The sequence below is a fragment of the Poecilia reticulata genome, chromosome 3, assembly GCF_904066995.2.
Source record: "Poecilia reticulata chromosome 3, P_reticulata-male-v2, whole genome shotgun sequence".
NCBI lineage: Eukaryota > Metazoa > Chordata > Actinopteri > Cyprinodontiformes > Poeciliidae > Poecilia > Poecilia reticulata.
Genome location: NC_088832.1, coordinates 14514546 through 14530795, shown reverse-complemented (window position 1 = coordinate 14530795; position 16250 = coordinate 14514546). Strand labels below are relative to the sequence as shown.

Sequence of the window (16250 nt, the reverse complement as noted above, 5' to 3'; positions counted from 1 at the left end):
TGTGTTTTGGGGTCATAATCCCCAAAATATGATTTCATTAAAATATCTGATAGCTGCATTTTTGTCCCATGAAATAAGATTATACCTTTGTTTGATTGGCTCCTCAGCATTATTTGCATTTTTTTTTTCTTTTTGCATTTTTCTTGGCTTTTTAGATTAGTTTGTGCTTCTTCTGTCTGATTGTGCTACCTTTTGCCTCCAGGAGAGGGCGCGCTGTGCAGCATTCCTATAGAGAACATCTTGGCCGTGGAGAGGCTAGAAGAGGAGTCGTTCAAGATGAAAAATGTGAGGAGCGCTCCTCCCGAGATAATGCTCCAAAGTATTCCCTGCAAGCGCTTCATATTTCTGCTCACTTGCTGCTTCTGCCCCTTCCTCCAGATGTTCCAGGTCATTCAGCCGGAGCGAGCGCTTTACATCCAAGCCAACAACTGTGTGGAGGCCCGAGACTGGATAGACATCCTGACCAAAGTCAGCCAGTGCAACCGCAAACGCCTGAGCACCTACCACCCGTCAGCCTACCTCAATGGCCACTGGCTCTGCTGCAAGCTGTCCGCAGACACGGCCCCGGGGTGTACGCCCTGCACCGGGTACGCGGAGCCTTCAGAGCACGCCGACAATCAGATTCTATTTATTTTCCATCTCTTCCTCTCACCGTGTGCACGTGTTCACCTAATTTCAGCGGCTTACCTGCAAACATCCAGCTTGACGTAGATGGAGACAGAGAGACTGAGAGGATTTACTCCCTCTTCGGCACATACATGACCAAACTGATCAAAATGCAAGGTCAGACACCTGCGGCTCTGCCTCACGCACTGCTCTCTACATGTGTGTATTTTCCACTTCATCTCTCGTTTTCTTTCCGACTCCCCCCCACGCAGAGGCCTGTGGAAGTAAGTCCGTGTACGACGGGCCAGAACAAGAGGAGTATTCCACCTTTGTCATCGACGACCCCCAGGAGACGTACAAAACCCTGAAGCAGATCATCTCGGCTGTGCAGACGCTGGAGCAGCAGCACACCAAGTACAAACGGGACAAGTTCAAGAAGACAAAGATAGGCAGCCAGTATGTGCTTCTGATACGATACATTTGCTATGTTAAGTCAAATGTGAAGTGCCCTTCACATTCACTACCCCTTCTGGTAAAGCTTTGTAAAAAATCTTTAAAATAAACCATCCAGCAGAATAATAATAATAATAATAATAATGATAAAAATTCACAAGTGGCTGCAGGAAGGTAGCGACTCACCTAAATTTGTGGAAAATGAACTATTTATTCTAAGCCTTTTTATTGTACACTGGAAGGCTTTCTATCTTGTAGGTCACATGTTTCAAACTCTTGGCCCATAGGCCAAATCTGGCCAGCCATAAATTTTCATGTGGTTCCTTAGAACCTTAGAACAGAATAGAATATCATTCTATTAATCAAGTTGCTGTAGTTTTACCTGTATACGGCCAAAACCATCCATATGAAAAGATGTGTAATATCTAAATTCGAGAGGTTCTCATCAAATGCATATTTTAACAGCTAGTTAGTTGGCAGTTTCATCAATGCTTTCTGCCACAACCGGCCCGTTGAAGACATTCTTTATCTTCACGTGCCACAAAATTAAAACGAGTCTCCAGGTCTTTAGAGAATAACTACCATTGGCGGCCAGCAGGTGGTAGAATTGCACAACTGCCTGAAACATTAACACAATCTAGATTAACTTAAAGTTCACATTCACCTCTGAGAATTAAGTCACATCAGTTGTTTATGTAATGTCAGACTTTTGTGCATGTTTTTACCTCTGACACCTCACACCACCTTTTTTTTTGTCCTTTCAGGGAGCATCCGATTGGAGACAAGAGCTTTCAGTGCTACATTCGCCAGCAGTCTGAGAACACCACCTACTCTATCTAGCAGCAGCCCTGCATATTTTTCTCTCTTCTGCCCAGAACCAGCAATTTTTTTTCTTTACTGCAAGAAAGCCCAACTCTAAAGCAGCCCAGGGTGTTCTGTTGAGTCGTAAATCTGTCTTTTTCTTTTTCGAGATAAGATGAAAAAGGACAGGTGCGTCCAAGCCAAATAATTTTTCCGAGGTAACTCATGAGCTGCTTTGGCAACAGGGATCCCCTGATTTACTGATTTGTTCAGTTGTTAAGGAAACCCGATGCCAGACTTTAAGAGCTGCATTGTGTCGGTTGGACCACACAACAGCGTCTCCGAACGCATTCCACAAAAATTGGAGAAACAAACATCAGATCAGTGCAAAGAAAGAAGGGATGCAAAAGCTGAGCCATTCACACCACGCTTACATCAGCCCTGACGTCCCTTCTGCGGTGCGACGAGAGAATAAACTAAGCATTTTCAGTGGACACTGTTCATGGTGACCAACACGCACTTTAATTGCCTCCAGATCCTTGGATGAACAAGCCTCACAGCACACTTTGTCTAAGTGTATTTTTTTCTTAATGATCGGTGAAATGTTTTACTGCATTTCGCCTCCGACAGACCAAACTTAAGAAGGAAGAAAGGACTTTGTCCCTATGCACTTGTGTGTGTGGTTTTTCTTTCTTTTTTTCTTTTTTTTGTTATTGTTCTGTTTTGTCCCAGTTCCACTCTTGTAAGGCTGCAAGTGTCAAGGGGACAAAAGAAGGGATCACTGGGACCAAGGAAATCTGAAAGTAGCTCAACGTTAGCTGTAAATTCTCACTCCACGCACAATTGTATGTTTCTGTTTCATTGTTATCATCAGCACGGTAAGCCTGGTTTAGTTTCTCACGTACATCTGTGACCTGTATAGAGGATAGAAGAGAATACTGCTGGTGTCATTAGCTGCTTACACAGAGTCTTTGTGTGCTCTAACATGACTTGACTGCATCCACCACTAAAATCAGTTCCACAAAGTCCCAGGTACTCTCAACTCCAACAAAGTTGGGTGTAATGTTGGTTGCATTGGTGACACGTTGGATAATAACGTGTCATCACATGAGAGTTTGGCTCTCATGTGATAATACAACTTGTTGCCAGTTTAGAGCCACCATCAGTAGGGTTCTGGTCATTTCACCACATCGTACTTTTGCAGTTTTAGTCGTTTTGTAGACTTCTGTTTCCGAAGAAAATAGGAGCCACTCTTCCTATCTATCTATCTTCTGATGATTTTGTACCTGCTTTAAAAACCTTTCATACAAAATCAGTTTATGTTGTGTAACAACCTAAAAGTGGTTATCTACCAGCTGGAGGACTCTTTGGGTCATTTTGGTCCCGTCGGGGAGGATTAGCGCTCATATTTCAAGTAGCCCAAACAGAGATTAGAAACAGAAATACTGGAAATAGTGTCATATAAATTCTTAAAAAATACAATTATAAAAAAATGGGAAAAAAAATTATAAGCTGGGTGCAAATTTGGCAAAAGAGCGGTTGTTTTTAATCTACGAACACAGCTGTACTAGAGGCATTTAGAAAATGATCTCAATATAATGCCACACAGTAAAAAACATGAAGGCACATCGGTGAATATTCAAATAAATCAGACCCTGGAAGCTTTCAAGCACCTGTGGATCTGGAGTCCCAATTTTTAAGGCAGATAAACATATATTCATTTTATTTTTTTATTTTTTATTGAAATGCCGCTTTCACACTAATGTAGCTGCTGTATATTAACAAAACTGAGAAACAAAATTCTCCATTCAAGCTATAATCGCACATGCTGCTTGGACTTTTTTTTATTTTTCTTTTTACTCTGTGTAGGTAGCTAAAGTCACTTTACTTATTTCATTTACATGCAGTGTGTTAGAAAAAGCCATTACAAAGATTTATTTTCCCTCCTACTATTCCATTTAATCTAACACAAGCCGTATTTTTTGACATGGTTTGTGTGGAGCTGACTTGTGTTGCCATAAAGGTGCAGTCCTTGTGTTCGATGGGTCCTCTTGGAGAACTTGCCTCCTCTTCCCCTCCTTGTGTTGTGAATTATCTTATTTTTGTGCATTCCTCTGAGAAGCTGTCCGCTGTGAATCTTACCGGACGCCAGCTCAGAATCCGTTGAAGGTACAGGGTTTATTGTTCTTGCTTGGTTCTTTTTGTCCCTTCGCTCTTTCCAAAGGCAGCCACTCTGACTTGAGCTCTCACTCTTGCCAAACCAGTGCATGTGAAGTGTAGCCGTAGCCCCGATGGACTCTTGAAAACAAAAGAAGCAGATTTTGTATTTTCTGAAACTCAGCTCATGTACAGTATATTTAGCCTCACAGGTGTTCCCGTGAAAACAGGATCCCAACCAGTGCCAGTCATGATTTTTTCTAATATCAACTTTTTAAAAAGCAATCAAATAAAAAAAAATAAAAAAACTGTTATTTAGAGATGTATTTTTCGTCTAACTCAGCCTGAACTGTTTTTAAAGCAGCTGAACGCTTATTCAAGCAACATTCTTCTCGTCTTTGATGACTGTGGTGAATTTTAGGGAAGCTTCTTGTTTTCTATGTTGTCATACGCAAACCTTGAACTGAATGACTGGAGTAAGTGTGTGTGCGTGCACGTGCGCATGTGTGTTTGTGTGTATTCTTGTGGTGTTTTGATGATGGATTTTATCAACAATTAATTTAAACCTTTTGTAACAGGTCATTTATTAAAAACAACCACTGCCCACTATCGTGCTAAGGACACTGTTTCCCCACTTTGGCCTGTTTTAGTGCTCCCCTTATAAATATATTTTATTCTTCTCCTCTAGAAAAAGAAAGAAATTCCTAGTAAATGATCATTTGTGAATTATTAGGAAAACAGTGTTGCTTTGACTTCTGAACAGTTTTTCTTTTTTTCTCTTCAGTTGCTAATGCTCCTCAGGTGTATGAGACTGATATTTATTATAATTTTTCCAGTAAAGAGCCTGCTGAGGTGGTGCAGCGATGGCAGTTACGGTAAAAGCACCTCCTCCATCCCAAAAGCCCCCAAATAAAGGGGGGACTGAATTATGCAATAAAGACGATATGCAATAATACCACAAATCAACAGTTTGCGTCTGCTGACCTTTTTGCAGGAAAATGCCTCTAATAGCAGAGAGATGGTATAAAGGGAGAACAGTGTATTTTGTACAAATATTTTAAAAGTATTAAAATAAGTGTGTTATTATGTGTACATACAACAGCTGAATGAACGGTGCAAATGTGATGTGTTTTTTTTTTCCTGAATAACTAAATGAATACAATATTAATGTAAATCTGGTGTATGTGTCATTTGTTCTTAACTTCCCTCAAGAGATGTGCTCTGTTAGTTTTTACTGGAAACAAGGTTATAGAGATATTTTAGTCAAGCAAAGTGCTAGGTGTGATAAGCTATGTTTCACAGTTATGCCACCATCACCATTTCCCCAGATAAAGATGCTGAAATGTTGCTAAAAGTTTTATTTTGGTCTCATTTTGGTCCACAAAAACATGCATATAACAGCCTTCTGGCTTGTATGTGTGTTTAAAACCAATTGTAAAAACTTGACAATTTAAGACAGCTAGATTGCCTATTGTCAATTTACTTTGCAATGTATTCTTCTGACTAAACACCGACCAAGAGAGATCCAGTGTTATCTGTAGTATGTTTTTACAGAGACCCAACCAGCTGTTTAAAAATATAGCATTGGTATTCGGGTCTAAGGTCTCTATACACGGGTTGCACTTTATTAACTGTGCCACCATAGCACCCAACATTTTTAAAACTAACTTTTTGGGCATTATGGTGGTGCAGAGCACACAACCCACGTATGGAAACCTTAATCCTCAAAGCAGCCATCACAGGTTTGAGTCCAGCCCGATGACCTTTGATGACTTTAGAGAAAAATTAGGTCGATGTTTGTGGTTCGAGTTGCTCCAGAATTAAGATGAATGCAAAACTTTTCTTAATAAATGTGAATATAGATATAGAGGGAGAAAATATCCACCCGCATCAACTACCTATGCTTGCTAGCCAGATTTGCTCCATTCTACATCTCAGCTCGTCCACAAAAAAAAAAAAAAAGCCGCACTATGGACACCCAGTGATTTAGGAGATAAAACTCCTAAATCAAGGACATTCCTTGTTTAACTTGGACATTAATATTTAAAAATACTATAAAATATGCAATATTGCGTATTGGTTGAGTTGTGGGCTGTGGGCCCCCTGTCCTGTATTGTGTTTAGTAACGCTATTTTCCGCCTGAGTTCAGCCACATTGAGTAAACAAAAGCCAGAGAGCGTCAATAGCGTGTCAGCAGCGCTCCCTAGCTGCCTCCCTCCCTCCCTTCCTCTCCTTCCCCCCCCCACCCCCCCCCCCACACAAAAACACTTTCGGGAAAAATAAAGTTTGCCCCCCGACTTCCCCCCGTCTTACCGACCTGCTCTCGGTCAGTCTAAGCCAAACCGTGGCCTGTAGCTGGAAGAACGGCTCGACTATGTGGAGGCAGAAGCGGGCTCTTGGGAAACCCTTGGCTTGTCTCGTATTACTAGTGGCGCTCGCCGATGCTTATCGATGTAAGTACAATCGCTGCATTTTGCGGGTTTTTTTTTTTTTTTTTTTTGCTGACATTAACGGGGCAGAGCTCGTCAGGGCGCATTAAAACTCAAACCGTGGCCCCAGATTGAGCTTTCAGTCTGGATAAAACCAGCTCAGAAAGTTGCAGGACTTTTACATAAAAAAAAGAAGATAATCAGAGAGGGAGGCGGAAGGGTCATGACTCTCATACACCGTGAAAGAAAAAGCCTGGACTACATGAGCCGCTTACAACAACTAGGGGGGCTATTTCTGGGAAATAACGGTTTCGCAATGAACTCTTTTCATTGCCAATTCATAGAGAAGCAATTAGGTTAGTCCAGAAACACATGGGCCAGCTGTCATGAGGGAAGAGACTCCTCTGCATTCCTGCGGGGATCAGTCAGGCTTTGTTGTATTTGTATATTGCATTAATCACTATTGGAACCTCCAAATCAGCAAATCTCCTATTGTCTTTACACAAACAAGCTGTGGCTGTTTGGAGACGGTAAAGATGTTTCTGAAACGGGGTGTCTGTGTTAGTCCTGAACCAGAATACAGCTTCCCAGTTCCTGAGCAGGCAGCGGAGGGCCAACTCTCTGTTCGAGGAGAGCAAGAAGGGCAACCTGGAGAGGGAGTGCATCGAGGAGGTGTGCAACAAGGAGGAGGCAAGGGAGATTTTTGAGAACCACCCAGAGACGGTAAGGGTCCCCCGGGGTTAGATCAGATGTTGCTGCATTTGCAGGATATGTCAGACTTTGAAACCAGCTTCAGCAGAAAATACAGGAGAGGAGGATCAGGAATGGGGAATGAAGCAGAACATAGGGGAGAACTGAAAGAACACACACAGGCAGAGAAGTTGGAAGAAATGTAAAGCAAAAAAAAAAAAAAAAGCCTCCAGCTTCACTAGAAGTTGAATTTGCAGATCATGCTTCAGATTTGTGAAAATCTTTGAAAACTTTGAGAGAAGCTTAAGTTCACATCTTCAAATGTGTGTTTCAGGTCATTTGTTTCAAATCATCGAAAGAAAAGCAACACGAGTACCAGATGAATAAAAAGTGGGTCAACTCCTGATTGTTCGGACTTTAACTCGTGCCACATTTATTTACAAAGAATCCAAGAATCCAATGAAGCCGTGTGAACTAAAAAGGGTCCGCGGGCCTTTGGAATAGAAAGCAGCCCACAGCACCACAGTCCCTCCACCATGCAATAGAACTTAAAGTCTTTTTCTGTCTTCAGACCCACTTGGAGGGTTTGTTGTTCTAAATAACATCTAATGGTTGTTATGGAGACTTGGTGACGGTAAAGATGCCACTCTTTACCTGCAGCTCTTTAACAAAGAGTTTTAGTTTACCTCCTGTTCCATAATGCTCCTGTTACATACTGTAGGGATAAATGCCATTTAAACATGGATTGTTAATGTAAGGTTCATGGAAAGTCTGATCAACCTAAAAGAAATGTAAATAAAAACTAAGGCACTGGTTCAGATACATTAACTTTGGACAAACGCAAAGGAAGCCAATAATTGTAGCACTGGTGACTTAAATAATTAATTCTTCAGAACACTGGTTCTAGGTTGATTTTGGACGTATTTTGTTCTAAGTCCCGAAGTATGAAACATCTAACATTTGTCAATCTGTCACTTTTTTTTTGCAGGAATACTTCTACCCCAAATATGTCTGTGAGTTTTGCCATTTTAATTGTTTTTCTTTTTTTTTTGCCATTTTCAGCATCTCATGCTTTCATACCCGCGACTCGTTTTCTTCTTTCTGCAGTGTGCTTGGGTTCCCACCGCGTCGGCATCAACAACCACAACTCGCAGTCAAACATCCCGCCCGACCTTCGAACCTGCGTAACGGGTGAGATTTTAACGCAGGGTCTGCTTTTGCTGTGAATTGCTGCCAGCGTCATGCCCTGTGGGTCGGTGTGTCCTAAACCAGAGCTCAGTAACCAGTGCACGCCATACCCATGCTACAAGGAGGGCTCAGAGCGCTGCGTCGACGGCCAGGCCTCCTTCACGTGTGTGTGCAAGCCGGGCTGGAAGGGGAAGCGCTGTGAGGATGGTCAGTTATCATTAATTGACTTTTTTTTTTTTGTTGGATTTTTAAGCACAAGTGCTTACTTTAATGGTGCTTTTAAACTTTAATTGAATATAAGTGTAAGCCCTTTTAGTGACTGAACTTTGCTTTGTCATGGCTCCTGGTTTCTGCAGACATCGACGAGTGCTCAGATCCTGAGTTTCCAGCAGGATGCAACCAAAAATGTCACAACATACCAGGTAGTTTTCACTGCTTTTGTGACGAAGGCTTCGCCACCAATGACAAGATCAACTGTGTTGGTAAGCCCTGTTTTTTTTTGTTTTTTTTATGATTTCTGGCAGGTGAAGTTGGAAGTTTTTACAACTTCACGGTCAAAAAAAACAACCTTCTACTCAACAGCTGAGCACACAGACAGTTTGTTTTTCATTCTGATACTTTTCTTGCTAGTTATTCATGTGGATAGTTGAACCCTTCATGCCTTAAATCACAAACTCTGCTCCCCCAGCTGTTGCCCTCAGGGAGCACATCATTTGTTATTTCTGACCCGACGGGCCAGCAGGTTTGCTGAAAACACCAAAACAGCCCAATAGCTCTAGGCTATTTGAAATAGCATACGGTTTTTAGATGTCCGCTGTCCCATTTTTGATCATCTGGACATTTCCTGTTTTGTTCTGTGTGGGAGCTCACTGTTTATCTTTTGAGTGTTGTCCAGTACAAAGTCTTCACAAACATGAACTCAGGCGGTCTGATGATTTGGCTTTCTGTTTTCATTTGGCGTGTTGCAGGGAGTGAGTGAGTAAGTAAGCCGCTCTGCTGCATGTGCATGTGAGCGTCATGTTGAGTTTCTGCTGCTATCCACTGCGTGCCCCGACAAGTAAACAAACCATGAAAACCAATTTGCTCACCCCAGCTCCTACTCAGAATTATATTATTTTAATGTGTCATGATAATATAATAATTTTACATCCGGTGCGATTTGCGCATAAAATGTCAGAACACCTAAAAGATTCAAAGTTTGCAGACAGACTTTGCAATGTTGCTATAAACTGATTCTAATCTAAATCTCATGACATTTTAAAGTGTCACATAAAATCCCAAATGAGATGTTTTTTTGTTGTTGTTTTTTACCAGAGATGGTGTACATTTGATTTATCTTGTAAACCTTATGAATATTCCTTAAGCAGTTTATATTTTGATGTCTAACAAGACTGTTATTGTGTTTCTTTCCAGACGTCAATGAGTGTGTGTTGTACCCCAGTATTTGTGAACAACCAGCTAAATGTGTCAACACACCAGGCATGTATGAGTGTCAATGTCCCCTCGGATTTAAATACAACTTCACTTCCAGGACATGCAATGGTGAGAACTTTACCCTGCCAGACTCTGTCCCACCTGACATGCACATAATGTAATTTTAGGTGTTTTATACATTAGTGAGTCTCAGCATGTGAAACCTTCTTTACTTTTATCTAGTTGTTTTTGCTTTCCAGTTGTTTTTCTGTAATTATTTTACACTTGAGGCTATCTCCTCGTGTATTTCACCAAGCAATCCGAATGTCTTTAAAATTTTCCTCTTGTTGTTGCAGATGTGGACGAGTGTGAGACGCATTCGTGTGACGGGACGTGTCATAACACGGTGGGCAGCTACTCGTGCCACTGTGACGGCCGTCGGGGGTTACAGCTGGCGGCAGACAAGCGATACTGCGAGAGGATCCCCGTTTGCGTGGACCTGACGGACTTTAAACACCCCGAGATGCTTTACCTAGGGGAGCAGTTTGCAGGCAAACCAGTCATCCACCTGCGCTTTCGCCTTCCTGAAAACACAAAGTAGGTGTTTAACAAACCTAAGCATATGCTGATGAGTGCAACTGTGGTTCAGTCTTTCTACATTTAGTGAACATTTCTGAGACTGCGGATGTTTTCTACACATGAAACAAAATTCCCTAGCTCCCTAGCAAAAAGTGCTGTCACCTTTGGGTTTTGAAATAGTTTTCTGTTCCTTTATTCATCTGTATATCTTGGTTTGTTTTAGGGAATATTGGATTTTATTGTCGTAACTGTCCTAGTACTTTAATGACTTGAATGACTGGTTAAATTTGGTTTCTTAATGATTCAGTCCTGTATTTTTTGCTGTTGTTTGTATTGTCTTGTTGGTGGAATTTGTGGCTTAGCAGCACTTTTGGTTTTGTTGGTTAAAGCATTCTTAAGACCATTTTTATACCACATTGACAAGGCGGACAACAACATATTGGACTTTTATGGAAATAAAACTGTGAAAATGTAACCACAGATGGTATGGTCCACATGAATTATAGATTTTTAGAATATTTTGCTTCATTTTGTGAATTGACATTATAACAAGAACTATAATAAACACCTTTTAGACATATAAAGGATGTCCCACTGGTTTTGCCGATATATATGATCCGCATTTTGTCAACTCAAATGGGTTTCATGCATTAGGCTATTCCTGCATACTCACCCAGCCTTAACAAACTTCTTTTAGGGCCCAGATTTGTTGGTTGAGAAGTACTAAGCAATCAATGGTGGTGCAATAGCCACAGTTATTCAAATACTTCATCCATCTTAAACACCAGAATAAAAACAGTGCAGTTCTTTCTTTTCTTTACATGAATTATGCTGAAGTCTCTGTAGCATAATAAGAGATGCTGAAGATACTGTTACCATGACTACGTCCATAATGACAGTCATGATTGTCCAGAGGGTTTTTTCATCTTTCTTCATCTTCAATAGATTCGCAGCCGAGTTTGACTTCCGAACCTTTGACCCAGAGGGAGTTGTTCTGTATGCCGAGTCCGCCCCTGACTCGTGGTTCATGTTGGGACTGAGGGCTGGCCGCATTGAAGTCCAGTTTAAAAACCAGCACACCTACAAGGTTACAAGCGGAGGACAAGCCATCAATGACGGACAGTGGCATGTGGTAAGGTAGTGCGACACGTCAGTAAATTGCTGCACCCAGAAAAAGCTGGTTCCTTCCTTCTAGCTGACGGAGAGGTTTCTGATGTCTTGATCGATAAGCTGAACTGATTACAGAGGTTCTGCTCTGAAAGCTGTAAGGCGTCAGCCTAACGCAAAGTGATGCATTGTCTGTGTGGTGCACAGATCTCGGTGGACGAGCTGGAAAGCAGCATCAGCGTGAAGATCAGTAAGGAGGCCGTGATGAGCATCAACAGCCCCGAGAATCTCTTCACTTCAGTCAACGGCAAACTGGAGACCAAAGTCTACATCGCCGGGCTGCCCAACCGCACAGACGTCATGAAGCCTGTAAGCTGGCCCTGTCACAGCAGAGAAATAACGATCGCAGACAGGGCTAAGTGGATGTGTTTGACACATAAAATCCAAACTGTTCTTCCATCAGATCAATCCCCGACTCGACGGCTGCATCCGTGGCTGGAACCTGATGAACCAGGGGGCATCCGGCGTCAAAGAGATCATTCAGGAGAAGGAGAGCAAACACTGCTTCATCTACGTGGAAAGAGGGTCCTTCTTCTCAGGGGCCGGACTGGCACACTTCGACATAGACTACAGTGAGTAAGTTAAGTCATGCTTTATTAATCCCTGTGGGAAAGCTTTGAGTGTGTGCTTGAGGAATCATAGGGTGCTGCAGCAGGACTGACTGTACAGTTGAATATGCTCTCTTAGTTTTAAGAAAGCAATAATTCAGTATAAAAAGAAACAATATATTTGAAAAATAATCCTGCTTGGAAAAAGAAAACCCTCAGGCTTCAATGTAAAACTTACACAGACTCAACTGGAAATCAGAGGTGAACTTCAGGTCGAGGTTAATACTCGAACTCTGCAGAGTGGCGCTTTCCAAATTGCTCAGTACTTGGTCCCATAGTTCTAAAAATTAGCTTCATGTTGACAAAGTCCACTGATTTCACTGAAAAAACCATTTTGGAGCAAGGTTTGGTGACACACCATGACTGGATAAACAAGCCAAAAGTTTGAATTGGTGAGATATAATTGAGTAATCTCCAGATGGCATATAAAATCCAACAAGCTTCAGATTCTTTACCACTAATTGAAGATATATTATATTTGGAGCCTATGAATTTGAAGGTAGCTGAATCATCCTGTTTAATTTGAACAGTAATTATGCATTTTTTTTTTGCATAAATAGGTGATTCTGGGAGTTGGAAGGTGGATATAATGATGAACATCCGTCCATCAAGGAGCACAGGCGTCCTCCTCGCTCTTGTCTACAACAACACAGTCCCCCTGTCGGTTGCTGTGGTAACGAAGGAGGAAGAAGATGCAGTGAGTTAATCGATACTGATATTGGAAATAAACTCCTGTTCGCATTAGATAAAGCTTTTGCAACTTCATGTGCTTTTGCACTGCAGAACCTGCAAGTGTTCCTGGACGGTGTCTCTGTGGCCACGCTGGACTCGCTTATGTTGTGTTACCCTGATCGGTTGATGGTGCAGCTGAACGTGACTCCGACCGAAATCCAGATCTCTGCAAACTCCTCCACTGTTGGCTACATAAAGTCTGAAACCCTGCAGAAGGCCCTGGAGCAGCTCAACACCACCATGCAGAACCCCATAGGCACTTACATTGGCGGGATACCATGTAAGTTAAAGAACAAAGGTTAAAACTTCACATTTAAGTCTGATAGAAGCCCAGACATGAATCTTAAGGAAGGAATGTAAGTTAGGAATGTGGTGGATCTGTTAAAGCTTACACATTTCAGCCTCAGGGTGGGGCTATAGCACTGCCAGGAGGAAACAGATACTTTAGTGTGGCAAGACTTAGTAGAGTGTGCAATATTTTATTGCTTTAATCAACACAATCAGTTGTTTGAGCTTCTATCAAGTGATGCATTTTTCACTAGCAAATGTTCATTGGTAGTAAAAACACTGCTGAGTAATGAAGCATGGATTCCCACTGCAGGATTTTACTAGCTACTACATTTTTCTGAAGTGCATTGAAGCAAAAAGACAAAAAAAGACACTGCCAATTCTGCTTTTTGTGTTACAAGAGGCATAACAATTGAGCTATTTATCAAACTTTAGTGTAAACACTATACACACACTATAAGAATTTGATTAAAAACAAGAAGAAAGAACAAAATATATTAAAAAACAAGAAGAAAGAAAATGTATTCAAATGGACGCATTGAAAAGATTAGTTGTCATTTGGCTGATGTGATGTCACAGAAAGGGGCATATAAGGAGGGAAGCTTGTTTAGGGGAGTGTGAACTTTATCCTGATTAAATGACATTTTACAACAACAAAAACAAAACAAATATGACATGTTTTATGCATGCAACTTGTTTTTCTGGCATTAATTCAGACCAAATGTTTGCCGTTTTCAGTTGGTTAGTTACCAAACTTATTCCTATCTGCTTAATGCCAGAGTGGTAAGATAGAGAAAAGAAAAGAAACCAGCAGAGATATCACGAAGAGGACTCTGGAACTCATGTGTTTGAATTCTTGTGTACAACTTCCAAATACCTAAAAGTGACATATTCATACGAAGGTATACACACCAGGAGGTATTCACTGTTCAGGAGGAAGATGTGTTGTGTGTCCCAGAGATGAATTTGTTTTGGTGCAAAATGTGCAAATGTGTCCCAGAACAAAACCAAAAGGTGTCATGAGGGTTACTGAAGCCAGTGAGAGAATGCCATGATCCACAGTGAAGCAAGTCAGGAACTGAAATGTGCTGAAAGGCCACTCGCTGAGGAAGAAGCCAAAAAGCAAGACGAGAAGCTTGTGGAGGAAAAGCAAAGGTTGTTTGATTAATACAGCCGAAAGGTTTCAGTAAACTGTTGATAAAGACTTCTCTAAAATTTCTGTTATCATTTTGAAAAGGCTACACAAAAGCAATTTTGGTTATTCTAAAACAGGAAACCCTGCCTGTCCAATGGTCAGGAAGGGAAAGTTATGAGTCAATTGTGGACTTTTTGTTTTATACATAAAGACAATTTAAATGATTTTATAAAAAAAAAAATCCCAGTAGCTTTAAAGACTTCACTTATGTTTATGCCCAGTTATGAGCTTTTTTTTTTTTTTTCCCCAACTCTCTTTCAGCTGACGTCCCTTTGCCTGCCACGCCTGTGTCAGCCTTTTACCACGGCTGTATGGACATCAGCATAAATGGCAGACAGCTGGACTTTGACGAAGCACTGAGTAAACACAACAGCATAAAATCTCATTCCTGTCCTCCTGTCAGTGACCCAGGACACCCTGATGTACATCGCCCTGCATAGGAAATGACCTTAATTAGCAAACCATTAAAAAAAACTTCTCAAATTAGCCAACACCCCGCAGGGGACACCTCTGGGGATGTGTCAGGTAGAAAATGGGGTTTTAAGAGCTGTCCTTCATCCATGCTGTGTAACTTTGTTCACCCTTTTTATTCCGGGTTTCTTGGTTGGTCTTGGCTTCAGCAAAAGCTGGACATTATGGTTGTAGCAGTTTGTTGCAATAAATGTAAAATTTTTCAAGATATTTTGACAGAAAGAGTTGGGTTCTGCAGTAGCAGTTTGTACTGAGCAACATACGGTTGCCTTTGTGTGGATAAATAAACAAATGGTCACTGTTGGCCATGCTCTGATAGTACCCTGTCCTTGCCGCAGTCACGTTCCTATCTGTGTCTGTCTCAGAAAAAGAGGCAGAACCTGGAGGCCTCCGACTCATGTGTCTTCGGATCTACAGTACTGATCTGGGTCACACAGTTATCAAAACTTTTGGTCTTCAGCTCGGTTGATGATATTATGGGTGCACAATTCACAGTGTATATAAAAGACAAACCGTGTAGTTCTTCCTGGTGTATTTTTTTTCCCTCAATGTTTATTTTAATAAAACCTAATTAAAGCAGTGGTTCTTACATTTTATTAATTCTGTCCTCTTGCCTCAAATAATACTGAGTTTAAATTCAAACTTATTAAACAGAACAGGGTCAGGTATATTGACTGATTAAAATTATGCTGTCATGTGTATGAAATGTGACAGCAGCAAACAGTAGGAATTTGCTAATTTAATAGTAAGCACTTTTTTAAATAACCTCTCCAAAATTTTGAAATCTATTCTGTGAATTCTCAAGCATTCCTGCTGATTTAGGGTACCTATTGCAGATTAGCTTGCATTACTTAAGACGAAAAATGGGATTCAACAAGGCAGTTTTTTTTCCAACTTTGTGTGCCAAAATAACACCAATTCTGTTGATCAATTTGACATATAAAAAATACCTCAAAACAAAGTGAATTATTCCCCTGTGCTTTCAGTACACGTTTGAAAAGAAAGAGTTAAGTTGAAAAACTATTTTATGGACATTTTATTCCTACTAAAATGTTGAAAACTTTTCAAGCTAAAGCTTAAAAGTTAGGGTCAGTCTGAATAAGAGCACAAATCTTATTCTTAATCCTCACTAGAACTGTGTTCACATGGTAGATGGGTACCATGTTGCTCATGTTTCAATACCAAAAAGACAAAAATCACAGGAGCAGAAATGAAAACTAAAACAGAAATGTAACTCAAAAAAGGGATGATAATTGTGTACAGTATCTAGAATATGAAAATGAAACTGTTTGCGTCTAATTTACAGGAAATGAAACAAACTAAAAATGATTTCTTGGCAAAAAAATTTTTTTGGCAAGAATAAAAACAACTGCGGGAGGTTTTCTGAGTTACGCAACAGTATTTCCACTGCGTCACTAGACCAGAAAGGACAGAACTTATATGAAAGTAAAAATAACATTTTTTACCGCCATT

General features: G+C 40.9%; 2 protein-coding genes across 3 annotated transcripts in view; both read left to right on the top strand.

Annotated features, from left to right (window-relative positions):
• Positions 1–5191, top strand: part of rasa3 (RAS p21 protein activator 3) — a 43228-nt gene extending 38037 nt beyond the window's left edge. For both annotated transcript variants that reach the window (XM_008404379.3, XM_008404380.3), the window contains 5 exons: positions 203–285; positions 379–587; positions 680–783; positions 879–1062; positions 1824–5191. In XM_008404379.3, coding sequence (XP_008402601.1) covers positions 203–285; positions 379–587; positions 680–783; positions 879–1062; positions 1824–1899 — 656 coding nt within the window. In that variant the 3' untranslated portion in view covers positions 1900–5191. The remainder of the gene's footprint in view (positions 1–202; positions 286–378; positions 588–679; positions 784–878; positions 1063–1823) is intronic.
• Positions 5192–6274: 1083 nt separating this feature from the next.
• pros1 (protein S) lies at positions 6275–15356 on the top strand. The gene is made up of 14 exons (XM_008404382.3): positions 6275–6470; positions 7012–7169; positions 8125–8149; positions 8244–8327; positions 8409–8531; positions 8681–8806; positions 9738–9866; positions 10094–10334; positions 11262–11448; positions 11631–11792; positions 11887–12055; positions 12652–12788; positions 12875–13103; positions 14568–15356. Exons 1-14 carry the CDS (start codon positions 6392–6394, stop codon positions 14744–14746), a joined length of 2028 nt encoding a protein of 675 aa, XP_008402604.1. The 5' UTR covers positions 6275–6391; the 3' UTR covers positions 14747–15356.
• The last annotated feature ends 894 nt before the right edge of the window (positions 15357–16250 follow it).